Genomic DNA, 18,450 nt, shown 5'->3' on the forward strand with positions numbered 1-18,450 from the left:
TGACATACCCTTTTTCCTTTGTCTGAAAATATTTTTATTTCACCCTTACTCTTAAATTATCATTTAACTAAGTGTAAAAATCTAGCTGATAGTTTTAATATTCCATTCTCATCTTACTGTTGTTCCTATTGAGAAGGCTGTTATTTAATTTGGTCTTTGTAGGTAATCTTGTTTTCCTCTCCTGATTGATTTTAAGACTTCTTTTCCTTGGCATTCTTCATTTTATTGTCCTGTGTTTAAGTACAGATTTATTTTTATTTACTCTACTCAGGATTTTGCCCTGCTTCTTGAATTTGAGGATTCTTATCTTTTCATTAGATAGGGGAAATTTTCAACCTTTAACATTTTGAATATTGCCTCTCTTCCATTTCAGACTCCTTTTTTAAAGTTTATTTTTTGTTTGAGCATGTATTTTGCACATGGTTCCAAATTTAGAACTCTTGTTATATAAATGTATTTTACATGGCTGTTACCTGTTCTTACTTTCCAGTCCTTTATCTGCCCATCTACATTTGGGCCATTTCTCTCAGCAAAGTATTTTCTACCAGATTCTAACCTGCCATCTGACTGTTGAATATTTCATTGCCATTAACTTCATTTTTCATTTTCAGGAATCTTAAGTACTTTGTTTTCATTTTCTCTTATTTTTCTCTCCCTATTATTATGTTCCTTTTCAGTATATTTCCTTTTATTATATCTTTAAAATAGAATGTTTAAAATTATAAAGATTGTTTACACTAGCTGAAGTTCTTGGCATTATGATCCTGTGTTGTATTTTAATCTTTTTGCTACTGAAGGATCATTTTCCTTGTCATTTTCTTTTATAGGTTTAGATTGTGAGGTCATCTTTTGTGGGTCTTCATAGGTATTTGGTGTTTGGGTCAGCCTTCATTATGGGAGTGACTTTCCTCAAGTCGTTTTGAGTTGTCTCCCGGGCTCAGGGTTAGCAACTAGGAGTAATTTTATGTTAATTTCTTGTGTGTGCATATGTTTGTAATGTTTTTGGGGGGAAAAGGGGAGAGGAGAGAGGCAATGCTCGAACTATTCCGGGGTATGTAAATTTGAAACCCAAACCACTTACAAGTATCAGGGTTTTAGAAATAACATACTTAAAGCTGATTTATGTTCTTTTAATATTGAATGTAACACACTAGAAAAAGTACATGAACTGTAAATGTACAGCCCCATAAAGTGTCACAAAATGAAGGCCCATGTATTACTACTTAGATCAAGAAATAGAACTAGCATCCAGGAACCATCTCTCAGCACCTGCTAATTTCTGTTCTGTTCTTCTCTTCCCCCAAAGGTAATCAATGTTTTGACCATAAAACCTAGATTCTTTTGCCTGTCTGAACTTTATATGGGATCAAACTGAATGTATTCTTTTGTATCTAGCTTCTTTATACTTTATACCTCTAAAACCCATCATGTTGTTGCATGTAACTATTTATAGATTTTTAAAATTGTTATGCAATGATTACTCTGTGAATATATTGCAACTTATTTACCCTTTATTCTGTTAGTGGACATGTGGATTACTTTTAGCTTACGGCTGTTAATGCTACTGTGAGCCAAGAAGTCACATGGAGCACATGTGCACGTATTTCTAGAGAGAGGGTATATACTTAGAATGGGAGTTACTGTGTCAGAGGGTATGTATATATTCAGCTTTGACATGCCATAGAATCTTCCAAAGTGGTATAACAATTTGTTGTCCTACCAGCAGTGTATGAGAGTTCCTGTCTCACTTCTTCACCAAAACTTGTTTATTTTAAATTTTCCAAAAAGAGGAAGTAGTTTAGGTTTATATTTCATTGTGGTTTTATTTTATATGTCCTCAGCAACCAGTAAAGCTGAGCACCTGGTTATATGCTTATTGGCTATTTGGACATCTTTTTTAAAATACCTGCTCAAACCCCCCCCTTTTTTTTTTTAATTAGCAGTCTTTTTCTTACATGTTTGAAGAAATACTGTATTCTGGATACAAGCACTAATTCATTTGTGTGGATTACAGGTATTTTTCACTCTGTGACTTGTCTCTTCGCTCTTTTTTTTATTTAAATTTATCTTTATTGTTGAAAATATTACAAATGTCCCTGTTTTTTCCCCTATGACTGCCCCCCCAGGCCTTCACCACACTGTTGTCTGAGTTCATGGGCTATGCATATATGCATATAAATTCTTTGGCTAATCTCCCCCCACCATTGCCTTTCCCTCTGAGATCCCTCAGCCTGTTCCATGCTTCTATATCTCTGGATCTATTTTGTTCATCAGTTTATTTTGTTCATTAGACTCCACATATGAGTGAGATCATATGATATTTGTCTTTCTCCAACTGTCTTATTTCGCTTAGCATAATACTCTTCAGGTCCCTCAATGCTGTTTTGCTACCCTAGCTTTTTTTTTTCATTTCCCTTTGCATGGAAATTTTTTTTTCCATCCCTTCACTCTCATCTTGTGTGAGTCTTTTGTTCTGAGGTGGGTCTCTTGTAGACAGCATATATTTGGGCATGTTTTATCCATTCAGCTACCTTATGTCTTTTGATTAGAGCATTTAATCCATTTACATTCAAGGTTATTATTGATAGGTATTTATTTATTTATTGCCATTTTAATTTTTTAAAATATATTTCCTAAACTTATATTTAATAAGAAAAGCAAGTTGTTGAACATTACATACAGTATGACACTATGTAAAAACAATCCCCCTAAAACAGTATATGTGTGTGTATTAGATATGCAAGTAAATTCATAGAAAAAATGCTAGGAGAGCGCAAATAAATACTCAGCAGGAGAGGCAAGTGGGATTTGGGGTGTGTATGACGAGACAGTATATCTTATTATTCTTTTTTTTTACCCTCACACAAGGATATTTTTTTCCATTGCTTTTCAGAGAGAGTGGAAGGGGGGAGAGAGAGAAAGAAAGACACATCAATGTGAGAGAGACACATGGACTGGTTGCATCCTGCATACACCCTGAGCGGGGGTGGTGAGCAAACCTGCAACCCAGGTACATACCCTTGACCCGGAATCGAATCCAGGACCCTTTGGAGTGCGGGGGCAATGCTCTAACCACTAAGCACACCTCCAGGGCTCTTTTCACTCTCTTAATGATGCCCAGTAAAGAAGAGAAGTTCTTTTCTCTTATGGGTAGTACTATTTGTGTCCTCCTTACGAAAATTTTTCTTCAAAGTTATGAATATTTTCTGTCTTTGGACATGTAGATCTACATTCCACCTGGAATTTATTCTTGTGTATGATATGAAATAGGGGACAAGTTTTATTTATTTATTTATTTGATATTTTTATTGATTTTTGTTTTTTGTGGTTTTTTTTTTTGAGAGAGAGAAAGGAAAGGAGAGGGAAAGAGAGAAAGAGAAACATCAATGTGAGAGCGGAACATCAATTGGCTGCCTCCTGCACCTTCCCTCCCACTGCCCCCCATCAAGCCCACAACCCAGGCATGTGCCTGACCTAGAATCGAACCAGCAACCTTTTGGTGCACACAATGATGCCCAATCAACTGAGCGACACTGACCAGGGCATTTTGTTTCTTTTTTTTTTTTAATGTGGGTATCCAGTTGATACAGCATCATTTATTGAACCAGACCATCTTTCCCTTTTCACCTTTTAATGAATCAGTTGTCTACATGTACATGGATCTTTCCTGTACTTGATTTGTTCCATTGGTCTATGTGCCTAAACAGGGCTTTGAAGAAAGAAAAGTTATTGATTTCATTCTTAGCTAAAACTGGAACTTGTCTCCCCTTCAGTTGCTCCAAAATACATGTATCAGAGTCAATGTTAGCAATTTTAGGGTTAGTGAGGAAAAACAGAGGCCATATGTCTGTTTTATTAAGTTTTTATTTTTCAAAACAGCACTCTATTTTATTCAAATACTGTTTAATTTCAAATGGCACAGTCGTGTAATAGGAACTCCAAAATTGGTTTGTGGATAAGACTCTTAGCTTTGTAAAATGCTAGTACATTTTCTACTGATAGTTTTATTAATTTTTATTTGTTGAAATCCAGAGTTCTTCTGGACACATTCATGTATATTTACCTTAAGGTAACTGTAATAATATCAGTAATAAGAGCCAAAGCTCTAATTAGGTCTGATATAATGACTTGTATTGATGATCCATCTTGTCTGTATGTTTGTCAGTCACTTGCATCTCTTCTATGAATTGCCTGTTCATATCCTTATTTTCTTTTTTGTATTCATTTGAACAATGGGTTCATTGTATATTTAGTTATTAATACTTTATTGTACGTGTATTTCCTTCCAGGTTGTTTTGCCTTTTAACTGAGTATATAGTATCTGTTGTCTATAATGAAGCCTTTATAAAGTGAAAGGTGCTGGCATTTTGTTGGTTTTTGGATTTGTTCTCCTTGAAAGGGCTTCCCACCTCAAGATTAAACATTGTTTTAAAATACTGTCTTTTAGTGCTTTTGATCTTTAAAAAAAAGAAACTTTTGGAACTTTAGTTCACCTAGAATTAATGTCGTATGTAGTATAGGAATCTTATCTTTTTTTCTGACATAACCAGCTGATTTCTTTTTTTTATATATATTTAATTTCTTTTAGAGAGAGTGGACGGGGGAGAGAGAGAGAGAAACATAGATTTGTTCCACTTACTTATGCATTCATTGGTTGTTTTGTGTATGTGCCCTGACCAGTGATCAAACCCACAGCCTTGGGGTATCAGGACAATGCTCTAACCAACTGAGCTACCCGTCCAGGGTCCTAGCTGATTTTCTTACCATTAATATTGGATAGTTCATCCTTTTGAAACCTAGAGATCTGAAATGCCATATTTGTCACATTTAAATATGCCATATATACTTGGGTCTTTTCAGGACTTTTTGGTTTTGTAAAAAATCTATTGGTTTCCTTTAATATTCACATACCCTTTTTTTAGTCTTAGTTAAGTCTAACTATAAATCTTCCATTCCTTAACTAACTTAGATTAGAAGCCAGTCCTTATGCCTTGTCTGATGAGGTTTTTAAATAGTAGAGTTTATAGACAATATTATAGTTGCTGTGACTTGGATATTTAATCTCTAGCACATGTGGCACAATGTAGGTGATGAATAAACTCATTCAGCCACTATAGGAAATGATTGCATACTAAGTGTGCACTATGAAGATACAAGTTGGGGGGAAGGTCCTCCTTTAACTCATGGGGGTTGATCTGTGTATTGTGTATGATTGTGAAAAGGATTGCTGAGTTAGAGAACATCTTGTAAGTCCTTCATAATAAGGGTGAAAAGCTAAACCTTTCTGAAGTAGTCTCAAGCCCTGGCAAAGATTTTGTTATTGTGGGGGATGTTTGCTCACATTTCTATCGTTTCAATAGAACCAACCGTGAGAGCAGAGCTGATGGAACAGGTGCCTCATATTGCATTGTTTTGTCAAGAAAACCGGCCTTCAATCCCATATGCTTTTTCCAAATACTTACTACCTATTGTGGTTAGATATCTCGCAGATCAGAATAATCAGGTAAGAGTGCCACATTTACATGTTCTTAATGGAAATTTATGTAGTATGATGTATGTAGAATGGCCTACTCTAGGTCTCATTTGAATGTGTTTTCCTGTTTGACATTGTTATTCAAAAGACCATTTGTCTTAGACAAGGTGTGTTGAAAGTTTGGCAAATCTAGGAGGTCTCCTTAATGCCATGATAGACAGTTTCTCCAAGTTGCATCCTCATTTGGTCATTTGGCTCCCTCATAGGTGTCCCTCAAAAAGTTTCTTTGTGAGACATTTTACAAGACAGCTTCTTTGTTCCACTTCTGTTATAACACAATCTACCACATTCTGCCTTTGTAGTACTGGAAGAAAATAGCCACAAGTTTTATTTGCATGATTTTACCGGTTGATATGAGAAATCTTCAGTTTTCTGAAAATCAAATAATAGAGTTTTGCTGTATCATTTATGTACTTCATTTATATTGTTAATTTTTTCCTAGGTAAGAAAAACAAGTCAGGCAGCTTTGCTGGCTCTGTTGGAGCAAGAGTTAATTGAGCGATTTGATGTGGAGACCAAAGTGTGCCCCGTCCTCATAGAGCTAACTGCCCCAGATAGCAATGATGATGTGAAAACAGAAGCTGTGGCTGTAAGTAGCATGTGATTTTTCAATTTATGTAAAAATTTGTCACTATATTGACTAATAGGAGGTACTCAGTAAATATGCTACATTATGTGCTATAGGTTTTATACATATTAGTTATCAAAGTAGCCACAGATTATTGAATTTGAAATAGAATGACTAGCTAGAAAGGGATTTAGGCTTATAAGAGAAAATGTATTTCTGTGGGCCCCCTGTTGTGCAGAGCAACTGGAAATTAGATGGTTCTAACTATAAGTTTATTATTATGTCAAAATGGGAAATAAATGGGAGAAATAACCAGTGCATTAAAAACAACTGTATTGAATGAAGAAACATTTGAACCCCTTTAATTGCTATTGAATACTTATCTAGGCATTGTGTAAGCACAGTAGGAAAAAAATAGTAATATAGTTGGCTCTTGCCCTTGACTCTATGGTCTTTGGGGGAAGGGTAGTCAGGCAAGTAATTTTACTTGATGTAAATTATGATTATTAACGATATACAGATTAATTCATTATGCACATAATAAAGTCAAGTATAATAGTAAATTTTCTGGGTTTTTTTTTTTGACATGGTTAGCAAATATTTTTAGAGATCCATCAAAAATAGGGCATGAATGGGAACTGAAGGGTCCCAGGTTCGATCCAGCCAAGAGCATGTACTTTGGTTGCAGGCATCGTTTATCCCTGGCCCCTGTTGGGGTGTGTGTGGGAGGCAACCAATTGATGTGTCTCTCCCACATCGATGTTTCTTCCTCCTTCTCTCTCTCTCTTTCTCTCTCTCCCCCCCCCCCCCACTCTCTGAAAAGCAATGGAAAAAATATCCCTAAGTGAGGAATTAAAAAAAAAAAATAGGGCATGAATTAGAATATATAGTAATATCTGTTGCAGTTCACATCTGTGGTTCTTGAGCTCAGATAGTAAGAATTCTGATACATTAGAAAACTGATAAATCCACCTGAAAATTTATTCAAATCTATTTGGATAGAGAGAGTTTACTGTTTAAACCTCAAATAATACAATTACATCTTCGTTGATATGAAAAAAATCAAACCAAAATTTTATAGTACTTCTGAATCATTAGTAGGATGAATTTTATCATCTTTCTAGTCCATTTCCCTTGGAAATTTGATTTCATTATTTTATTTTTATATACTCAGGTACCAATTAATAAGTTTAGATATTCAGGTACTAGTTAATAAGTTTAGATACTTTTTTCCAGTAATGTCATTTTTATTTAAGTGAAATTTACATAATATAAAATTAACCATTTAAAGTGTACAATTAAGTAACAGTATTTTCATAATGTTGTGCATCACTACCTCTCTCAAGTTCTAAAACATAGATGTTTTTTATTTTTAAAATTTCACATGTTCCTCATTAAAGGAAACCAGTTTTGGCATCATTGTTGGTTTATATTGAGCAGAGTTTAACTTGTTCTGTTATAATTTTTGATGGAATTTAACAATAGTAAAACATTATAGTTATAGTAAAAAGACTATATAAGGTACTAGTATGAAACCTGTGAATCTCTTACAATTGGTTCATGTTTATTTTGTTATGTTTTGCATTCCCTGGCTTCCCAGCTGTTCTCTATCTGGGGAATAATTCTAATAAATTTAATTATGATAGATCAGTGATAGAGTATAATTTTGGATCTTTCACCTAGGTCTTGGAAATTCTTAGAAACAGTATGGAGTCAAAAATCAAAACTGGCTTTGGGGATTGGGAGATGTAGGTATTATCCCAATTCTGAGGAGGCTGGGATTTTGATAGTGATTGTGTTGATCAATTAGGGAAGAATTGCCAGCTTAACAATTCATGAACATGGTAGATCTCTCCATTTATTTAGGTCTTTTATTTATCTCGTCAATGTTTTGTAGTTTTTAGTAGACATCATATATGTATTTTGTTAGATATCATGTTTTTTAACTGTTTTTAAATGTTCCTACTTGTTCATTGCTAATTTACAGAAATGCATTTGATTTTTGTATTCTGACATGTATCCTGCAAACTTCCTAAATTCACTTATTTGTTCTAGTGGTTTCGTTGTAGATTCTTTGGGATTGCCTATGCAGACAATCATGTCATATATGAGTAGAACGTTCTTTCCAGTCTGTATGCCTTTTACTTGTCATATTTGCATGGCTGGGAGTAGATGGAATAGATAGTGACAAGTCATCAGAATTCTTTCTATACCAACTGTGGGGGGAATTTATTTGAATAATGTTGGGCTGATTTCCAGTTCATCCTCACTTTGCCTAGCACTGCATTAACTGAAACGTGCATGTCGGAACTGTGTCCTTGTCTTCCTTGGAACCTAGGCTTTGCGGAGTAAGGACGTGGTTCCAGTATGCACAAGTTTCATTTAAAACAGTACTTTGTAAGGTAAGGACTGCCTCTTTATAGTCTTTTCTTAACAATACAGATATACTAAACCCAGATCCTTCTTATGAGTACTCTTTCCCTTTAAACAGTCAACATTTATGTAAAATACAATATGGCATCATTATACCACATACATTACAAAAAACATCTGAGTTAAAGAAAGGAAAATAGATAATAACTACCACCAATAAAATCAACCAATAATTACTAAATGCCTAGTAAACCCAGAGAAAATCCTTAAAATTTCATTTTGTCTATAGCTTCAATCTTATTAATCATTTTTTTTCTGGTAACTTTAAAAGCAAAAAAATCCCTACATTTTCCTTAATAAATGTCGATTTCTCTGGGTTCGATTCCTGGTCAGGGCACATGCCTGGGTTGTGGGCTTGATCCCCAGTAGGGGGCATGCAGGAGGCAGCCAATCAGTGACTGTCTCATCACTGAGGTTTCTCTCTCTCTCTCCCTCTCCCTTCCTCTCTCTGAAATCAATAAAGACATTTAAAAGAAGATTTTCAATGTGTTTTTGTTCTTATTTATTTTAGATAATGTGCAAAATGGCTCCCATGGTTGGGAAGGACATTACAGAGCGTCTTATCCTGCCTAGGTTTTGTGAGATGTGCTGTGATTGCAGAATGTTTCATGTTCGAAAGGTATTTTTCAGTCTTATTTGTTTGTTTGTTTAAGAACACTTGGTTCTAGTGTTTACTGACTGATATGTGAAATTTAAAAGATTATTTTAAAAGAATTTTATGTGTAATATTTTGAAATGTCAGTAATGCTTTTGTTGTCAGGTCTGTGCTGCCAATTTTGGAGATATTTGCAGTGTAGTTGGCCAGCAAGCTACTGAGGAAATGCTGGTAAGTGTTAACAGCAACAAAGGAGTAATAAAGGAGTAAGCAATGCATTACAAAATAGCACATAAAGTTTAGAATGCATACATTTACCCCCAGATTTTATTAACACAATTTCATGAATGTAATAAACCAGAAGAATTGTGGGACTTTGAGTTTAGTAGTTTAAATTTCTGTAATTTGAACTGTTTTGTTTGTTTGCTTTTTGTTTTATATATCTTTATTGATTTCAGAGAGAGGAAGGGAGAGAGGGGGAGAGAGAGAGAGAGACATCAGTGATGAGAGAGTCATTGACAGGCTGCCTCCTGCACGCCCCCAACTGGAGATCAAGCCTGCAACCCGGGCATGTTCCCTGACCGGGAGTTGAACCGCAATCTCCTGGATCCTAGGCTGATGCTCAACCGCTGAGCCATGCCTGGCTGGGCAAGACAGTTTGTTAAAAATGCAAATATGTGTAAGAACCATTGATCAATTTTTAACCTCATTTTTATTAAGTCACTTCTTATTTATTCAAATCAATCTTTATTAGCAACCCTCAAGTCTTTAGTGACAAATCCACAGCAGGTTATTTTTAAATTGTTAGTTCATAGAATATATATATGCTTAATGTACAAGCAAACATATTTGGTTTCTCAGTTCATATAAGAATTATGTTTACATTATACTGTAGTTTATTAAGTGTGCAATAGAATTACATCTTAAAAAACAATGTACATGCCTTAATTTAAAACTACTTTATTGCTAAAAAAAAAAAAAAATGCTAACCATTATGAGTCTGTTGAAAAAATGGTGCCGATAGACTTTCTTCATGCAGGGTTGCCAAAGCAAAGCACAATAAAACAAACTATGCCTATATTGCAATTCACTCTGTTTGTCTGCCTAACAAAAGACTATCCTTGCATAGCTGCCCAGGTTTTTCCAACTTTGTTCTGATAACGTATGGGGAGTCCGGAAAGCTTGTGCTGAATGCTTCATGGCGGTTTCATGTGCAACATGTCAAGAAATCCGACGGACTAAGTTATCAGCACTGTTTATTAATTTGATCAGTGATCCTTCACGTTGGGTAGGATTTTATTATTTTTGTAAAATAATGCATTTTATAGCAAACATGACTTGGATTTAATAATTTGGTATTTAAGGTATATTATTGTTAATTTTAGGAGTAGACAATAGACAACTGTATTAACTTTCATTTATTTATTTATTTTTTATTTTTTTCTAAATCTATCTTTATTGATTTCAGAGAGAGGGAGGGAGAGGGAGAGAGAGATAGAAACATCAATGATGAGAGAGTCATTGATCAAGCCCACAACCCGGGCATGTGCCCTGACCGGGAATCGAACCCCGATCACCTGGATCCTAGGTCGTTGCTCAACCACTGAGCCACTCCCGGCCAGGCTTAACTTTTATTGTAAACTGGACAAATTCTGTTCAAATATAAAACATGCTCATTTCGTGGCTATGATGTAGTATATTGATTTTCAGATTTTAAACTAACCTTCCATCTCTGTGATGTCTTACTTAGTCATAGTGTAACAACTCTTTATATGTTGCTGGATTTTGATATTATTTTGTTAAGTGTTTTTATATTCATGTATGAGGTAATGGTCTGTAGTTTTCTTCTATGGCTTTTCTATTATTTTTGCTTGGTTTTGCTATCAGGATAATAATGGCCTCATAGAACAAGTTGGGAAGTGTTCCCTACTCTTCTGTGTTTTGGGAGAATTTGTGAAGAATCGGTAGCAATTATCTTTTATTTTATTTTTATTATCTATTTTTCTTTTTTAAAATTTATATTTATTGTTGATATTATAGATGTCCCCCTTTTCCCCCCATTGGCCCCCTCTACCCCATCCCTAGCCCCCCATTTCCTCCCCCCTCCCCCCAGGCCTCACCACACTATTGTCTGTGTCCATGGGTTATGCGTATAAGTTCTTTGGTTAATTTCTCACCCCCCACCCCTGCCTTTCCTCTGAGATTCCTGTCTGTTCCATGCTTCTATGTCTCTGGATCTATTTTCATCAGTTTATTTTGTTCTTTAGGTTCCACATATGACTTAGATCATGTGATAACTTGTCTTTCTCTGACCAGCTTATTTCACTTAGCATAATCTTGTTTACAAACATAATGCAGGAACACAATATGAAATAAAATTTTATAACCTTTTCAGCTCTCCTACTTGAGACATTTATTAATAACAGTAATATATGCTTCCAGGTTTTTGTGAAAAATATTTTGTCAGCATTATATTTCTGATGAATATGTATGTAGTTCTCATACATCTGCCTTGCTTCCTTGTAGTGAGTAAATTACAGTCTTTCCTACCTGAAAGCATTAAAAAGATTTACCACATTTTGTGGATTTTATTGCTTTATATTTTCTGTTTGGCATCTTGATTTTATTTATTCTTATTGTTCCTGAGAACACAACAGAACTTTCTTTAGTTTTTTTTCCATGTAAACGTTTTACAGGATCTCATATTCATGCTCTCATGGTTTAAATATTCAAGCCAGGAGAAAAAAGAAAATTGAAAGTTAAGAAAAAAAATAGTTTATAAAGAACTTTAAATTCTAGCTGAAGAACAATTTGTAGTTCTGAATCTAGGTTTCTTTTAGAACTTGATTATCTTAAAGATACTTCATTCATATATGGAAAGTAGATTGTTAACAACCCCATATTTTTATGTTTTATTGCTGTTCTTCTTTTCTTCCTAGGTTCGCCAAGCAGCTTTTCAGTCTCTGGGACCTTTCATATCTACTTTTGCTAATCCATCTAGCTCAGGCCAATATTTTAAAGAAGAAAGCAAAAGTTCAGAAGATATGTCAGTAGAAGACAAAAATAGGTATAAATTTTTTAAACTTTGCTTTCCAGTTTTACTGCTTGGGAACTGTTTTTTTCATTTTCACTATTTTATAAGTTTGGAGAGCTTTCTGTTTCCTTTGATTATACAGATTGGTGAATGTTTTTATAGTTCTATTTTTAAATACATTTGTTAAACGTCGTTTTGGTTGCTTATATATTAAATGAGTAGATAACGATACACATGACAGACTTAGTTGATACCAGGGCACATAGGGAACTATAAATGATAGATTTGATAATAGTTTGGAATAAGTTTACTTAATAAATTATTTACCTAGTAAACCACCTGTTGGCATTTAGCATAGATGAGGTAATGGTTATACAATTTAAAGGGTTTGTTTTTTTTATGGAGCAAAACCTAATTTAGGAATATGTTTTAGTATATAGTCCATTTCTTACTATTATTTTTCCTTCCAGTCAGTTATTTAATTGTGGCTCTTGGATTCTCTGTCTACAGAATGATGATTGTAATCTCAGTTGAGGAGGAAAGTATTTTAATTATTAGCACCAAATTAGTGTACTTAGTAACTAGAATATCAATAGGGTAGCAGGTTTTAAAATGAAACTTGGAGGACTACTCTGATTTTTTTTTTTTTTTTTGCATTTTGAAAGCTTAAGTTTTACTTTTTTAAATTTATTGTATTACATACTTAGGAGCAAAACAGTTCAGACCTTACTTAGTGCATGAGAAAATAAGCATAAACTTTTTCAGTCCTGCACTTGAAATAATCAAGTACCTGTTTTTGAAACAATCCCTACTATAATGCTTGAGTTACCATAGTGTCTTGTCCCTCCCTTGTCGTGATGCTAATGGACCTTTTCTTCTGTAGGTCTTGATACTGTGATATTTGCTTTCTTGGTGTTTTGATTTGGCAGTTCTTCCTTTCTTCTCTGCTGCCTTGTTTTACCTTTTTGCCTGTTCTCCTCCTGTCCTGCTGAATAGCCAAACAAACCTGAGGTACTGTTTTTTGTAAAGGAAGAAAAATCACTCTAAACCTGCCTTCCTAGCAAGCACAGTCTGTCAGTTCTTTTGAAAACAGCTGCTGCAAGGAGTTTGACAAAAATATTGATTGGGGGTGGAGGGTGTTAGATCTATTTTTCATTTTTAAAATTAGTGTGTCTTTTCACTATCTAATTGTACAAAGACTATGAGATAACCTATTTATTTTTAAATCTGGGGACAGTCTAGTAAGTGAAAATAAAAATTTACAGAGAATTGCATAGGACAGGGGTAAGCAGACTTTCTCTAAAAGGCCAAATAATTAATGTTTTCAGTCTCTGTCACAACTATTCAACTCTGCCTTTGCAGTAGGTAGTGGCCATAGACAATACATAAACAAATGGGCGTGGCTCTGTTCCAATACAACTTCATTGACAAATATAGTTGGTGTGGCTATTACAGCTGGTAGTTTTGCTGACTGCTAGTATAGGACATTATTGGAAGAGCTTTTTAAAGGTAGTTATCTTTCAGCTACAAACCTTAATTTCTCTTTCATTGTAATGAGGTATGGCTTAATGTCAAGTCAATACTATTAGGAGCATTGGATTTTCACTATTTTATTTGACTTTATTGAATTGTGTTAATGGTGTAAGGGAGGGAAGAGAGAATTACTGACTAAGGAAGGAGTTGTGTTAAACATTGTAAAAGCTTTTGTATAGTTTTACTTCCTAGCTTCAAAAAGAGTCGTCCTAGATATTATTAATCTCATAACCATTAATTTGTTTGCCCTCTCTTAAATACTGTACTGGCTTTTGTTTTAAGCTGTGTTAAAACTGTTTTGTTATTTAAGATTGATTGATTAAGCAAAAATTAATTGAGCACTTACTAAGAACCAGCTACTGTAGATAGAGAACTTTATTCCTGTTCTCACTCCTCTCAGTTCCCTATAATTCAGATTTCTCAAATGTGTTACAAAATAAGCAAGTTCTCACTCCTCTCAGTTCCCTATAATTCAGATTTCTCAAATGTGTTACAGAATAAGCAAGTTTTTGGCACTATATTCCCATTACTACTTATTTATTATATGCTGTTTCATCTGATCCTGGAAACATTTAATATCACTTAACACTCTTTGAAGCATTTATTGATTATAAACATCTGACTCTATATACAAAATTTATCTTTCACTTACCCCAGATTAGGCTTTTAATGGTTCTTTGAAGGTGTTAATAAAGGCTGCTTCCAGAAAGCTACTTTCAAATTTGCAATTCTAAGTTATGTCAAACCAACAATTATACTGTTCTCTGAATACATTGTTCTTTTGGTTCTCCCTGCTTTCTGTTGGGAAGCCCTGCTGTTCCATTTATATCTCATTTAACAAAGTCAGTGTCAGTGTGTTTGCTGTCTCTAGACTCATTACCTCCAAGAATCTTTCCCTGCATTTTTCAGGAAATTCATAGCCTTTGCATCTTGGCTGTCAGCAGGACTGGAATGAGACACTAATTTTTAATCATATATTTTTAATTGTATATTTCCGCATATCACCCAGTAGACTACAAGCCAATCCTGTGTAACAACCTAGTTTTTATTTTTGTTTACACTAACACCTTCCCTGGGCCTGGCACATAGTTGGCAGATAATAAATCTTGAATGAATAATTATAAGGAAATACGTTTAATTTCAAACACCTTAAATAATGAGCCACTTATGCTAGTTTTTTTCAGTTTCGCTTAATGCCAACAATGTGAAAGTAAAACTGTTTTTGGCACAAATTTGGAAGTATTTCACTGATGTTAAAACTTTCTGTAGTTAATTCACAGCACTTGAAAGATGTATCTTGGGGATTGTTCTTTGCTTTTATCTCAGGATACAGTGCTTCTTTAACCAGATGTTCTATAGGTCATTTTCTCCTTGAAATACAGGTATGAGTACTTATTTTCTAGGCCAATGGTCTCTAGTCAGGAACTCTGAGTTTAATGATAAACTAAAGGAAACTTACGGTTCTTTTTGAGAGAAATTTCTGGCTTACCCTCTGGTGTTCTTATTGCCTATGATCTCTTAGGAGATAATTCTCACTGTGCAGAATCGTGTCTCCTCAATTTTCAAAACAGTGTTTGCTTGTGTAATGTCATTTGGAAGTCTGACAACCCAGAATATCAGAATTTTGGCATTTAGCAGCTTGATCTTGCATTGACTCTTATCCAGGTCCAGGAAAAATCAGTATTTAGAGAATTTATATTTTTGACAGTTTGAAGCAGCTGTTATTCATACATGTAGAATTCTTGCCAGAATTTAATACTAGGAAATTTTTTTTGTCTCTTAAAACTGTACTAGCAGTTTTAAGTTTGGACAAACGTAATTGTACATTAGTCAAATAGAATGATTTGACCATTCTTTGCTTTTTATGCTAAGAGTATTAAAATGTAATTTTCTTTTTTTAAATGTGTTTTTATTGATTTTGGAAGGGAGAGGGAGAGAGAGAGAAACATCAGTGTGAGAAACATAGATCAGCTGCCTCCTTTATGTACCCCAACCTGGGATCGAGCAGCAACCTGAGCATGTGCCCTGACCGGGAATTGAACTGGCAACCTTTCAGTGCATGGCATGATGCTCAAACAACTGAGCCACACCGGCCAAGGCAAAATTTAATATTCTTAATTAATTTTAATATTAAAATTTAATCTGAATGCTAAGGTGAAAATAGTGATCAAGGAACTTCAGGCCCTTGGAATAGTTTTATGTACTAAATGGTCTTTTTGTTGTTGTTGATCCTCACCAGAGGATATTTTTTCCATTGCTTTTCAGAGAGTGGAAGGGAAAGAAGGAGAGGTGGAGAGAGAGAGAGAGAGGGAGAGAGAGAGAGAGAAACATTGATGTGAGAGACACACTGACTGGTTGCTTCCCACATGCTCCCTAACCGGGGCAGGTTTGCAACCCAGGTATGTGCCCCTGACCAGGAATTGAACCCATAACCCCTTTGGTGCTCGGGCTGGCATTTTCACCATTGAGCCACCCTGGCCAGGGCTGAATGGCCTTTTAATTGGATTCTTTTTGTATATTTTAAATGGAACTTTCTAAAATTCATCAGATAATAGGTGAAGTTTTACAAGTTTTATTCATTTGCTCCCCACCCCCACAAAACAATACCTTGTTACTGTAATTTTTAAAATTTAGGTGCATGATATCAGAAAAACTGCAAAAGTAACACAGAGAATTCCATATACCCTTTACCCAGATTCTCCAAATGTCAACATTTTATCATATTTGCTTTATTATTCCTTTTTTCTTAATTATTTGAGAATAAGTTTTTATCTTTCTTAAATATTTCACTGTGTATTTCCTCAAAACATAGACATTAATACATAACCACACAGCCCAGTTACCAAAATTAAGAAATTAACATATCTGCATTACTGTCATCTAACCTAAAGACTGTATTCAGATTTTACCAATTATTCCACTAATGCTCTTTAAAACAAAAGAAAAAATATCTTAAGAACAACATAATTGGAAAATATTACATAATTTATACGCATACAGAATACATTTGCTTTGCATAATAGCACCAGCCTCAAGAACTATTTTAGAGAGGGAAAGGATCCTACAGGCCATCGAGGCCAATCCCTCCTTTTATGAATGAGGAGTGAATGTGGAATCTGAGTCTAAAGGCTTGGAGTTTTATGTTAATGTAGTGCCAGTGCTGGGATAAGAATCTAAGGACTTGCAATTCAGTCTTTTCACAGCTGTAATAGAATTTTATTATGTGTGCATACTATGTATTTTACAGTTATAAGAGTGGAAGGGCAACACCAGAATTTAAAATGCTGTCACTGTGTGGTGTGTTTTCAGATGACTTATTAAATATTTTTATTTGTATTTAAAAACTTTTAAAAAATAATTGTGTTTTTGAAAAATGTTTCTGAAAATAATGTGAGCATTACTATTATTAGATAAAGCCTAATCAGAGGAAAGTTGATAATTTCATGAGAATATGTATGGTGACTATTTAACATGTATGAGATATTACATAGGTGTTAATGTCACCTTCCACTTCTGCACAGTCCTGGTACGCCTCCTGTTTAATATCCTTTATTGTGTATATGTAAAGGCACATAATGTTTCAAGGAAACACCTTTAATTTTTTTGCCCCCCCAACCTTACAAATTTACCTACATATCTCTCCTCTCTTTCATGTTTCTTAGAAGGAGGTGTTTCTTCATCTGTCCCATCTGTGTTCTTGTGCCCGCATTCTTTCTGCTTAGTCATCATCTCATCAGTCTCCTGTGTCGCCAGTTCCTTCATCTCTTACAGCCCTCTTTCTCCAAGCCTAAAAATATGCTGATCTTTACCCTCCCTTTATACAAGAAAAATGCCTTCAGCTCTGTTATTCTATGTGACTGTTGTGTTTTCCTTCGTTCATATTTCTTGCCACACATCTAAGCCCTACACACATCCCTCTGACTCGACGACCTCCAAATCTGTCTCCAGTGACCAGTTTCCCACAGACATCGCCACCGCCTTCAACACCTAACTCAGCCTATCTAAACCGGAACTCATTAGCTTTCTCATTAAATTGTTCTTACATTTTTCCTTTTTAGTTGGTGCTACCAGTACCTAATCAGTTGCTCTACCCAGAAATCTGGATACCTTTCCAGATTCCTTCCCTTTTCCCTCCAGCATGCAATAAGTGAACAAATCCTATTGGTTTTGTCATCAATTGAATGTGTTACTACTTCTGTAGCCCCAAAGATACTGCCTTCATTCAGAAAGTCATCACTGTCTGTCACCTGCTTTTCTGTTTCCTGGCTCTTGTCTCACCTCCAACCAATTTTCTATACTGCTTCCATAGTGGTCTTTCAAAAATAACACATCTAAAAATGTAAGTCTCTTAATTCCTACATTATTGCCTATAGCCCATAGGATACATTCCAGAGGTATTTGGTGTAGAATACGGTGATTTCTGCAAGGATTTTCATTCTTGTCATCCATCATTTCCTTCTTTTAGCCATAATAAACTCATTGTTCTTTTCTGAATGTGTGATCCCTCTTCTATCACCCTTGCCTTTGCATATGCTGTTTCTTCTTTCCATACACTTTCCTCCCCTTAGCCTCATAAACATTTATTGGTTCTTCTAAACACAACTTATATCATTTCCTCCAAAGCCTTTTAATTTCAACTCTTATTTCTGTCTCCTGTGTTCAGTATACATACTTCTGTATTTACCATTCTATCTGGCAATTTGCTTAAAAGTTCTTTTTTCCATTTGCTTCTAATTGTAATTTCACGAGCAAGA

General features: G+C 34.8%; 1 protein-coding gene across 6 annotated transcripts in view; it reads left to right on the forward strand.

The window, feature by feature from the left end:
• PPP4R1 (protein phosphatase 4 regulatory subunit 1) overlaps positions 1–18,450 on the forward strand; it is a 57,463-nt gene that overhangs the window by 17,551 nt on the left and 21,462 nt on the right. For 5 of the 6 annotated variants that reach the window (XM_087818941.1, XM_087818939.1, XM_087818938.1 and 2 more), the window contains 6 exons: positions 5,361–5,503; positions 5,976–6,122; positions 9,046–9,153; positions 9,295–9,360; positions 10,259–10,417; positions 12,069–12,196. In XM_087818941.1, the coding sequence (XP_087675067.1) occupies positions 5,361–5,503; positions 5,976–6,122; positions 9,046–9,153; positions 9,295–9,360; positions 10,259–10,417; positions 12,069–12,196 (751 nt within the window). The remainder of the gene's footprint in view (positions 1–5,360; positions 5,504–5,975; positions 6,123–9,045; positions 9,154–9,294; positions 9,361–10,258; positions 10,418–12,068; positions 12,197–18,450) is intronic. The other variant, XM_087818940.1, reaches the window with a different exon arrangement.

Source organism: Miniopterus natalensis, chromosome 7, assembly GCF_054644295.1.
Source record: "Miniopterus natalensis isolate mMinNat1 chromosome 7, mMinNat1.hap1, whole genome shotgun sequence".
NCBI lineage: Eukaryota > Metazoa > Chordata > Mammalia > Chiroptera > Miniopteridae > Miniopterus > Miniopterus natalensis.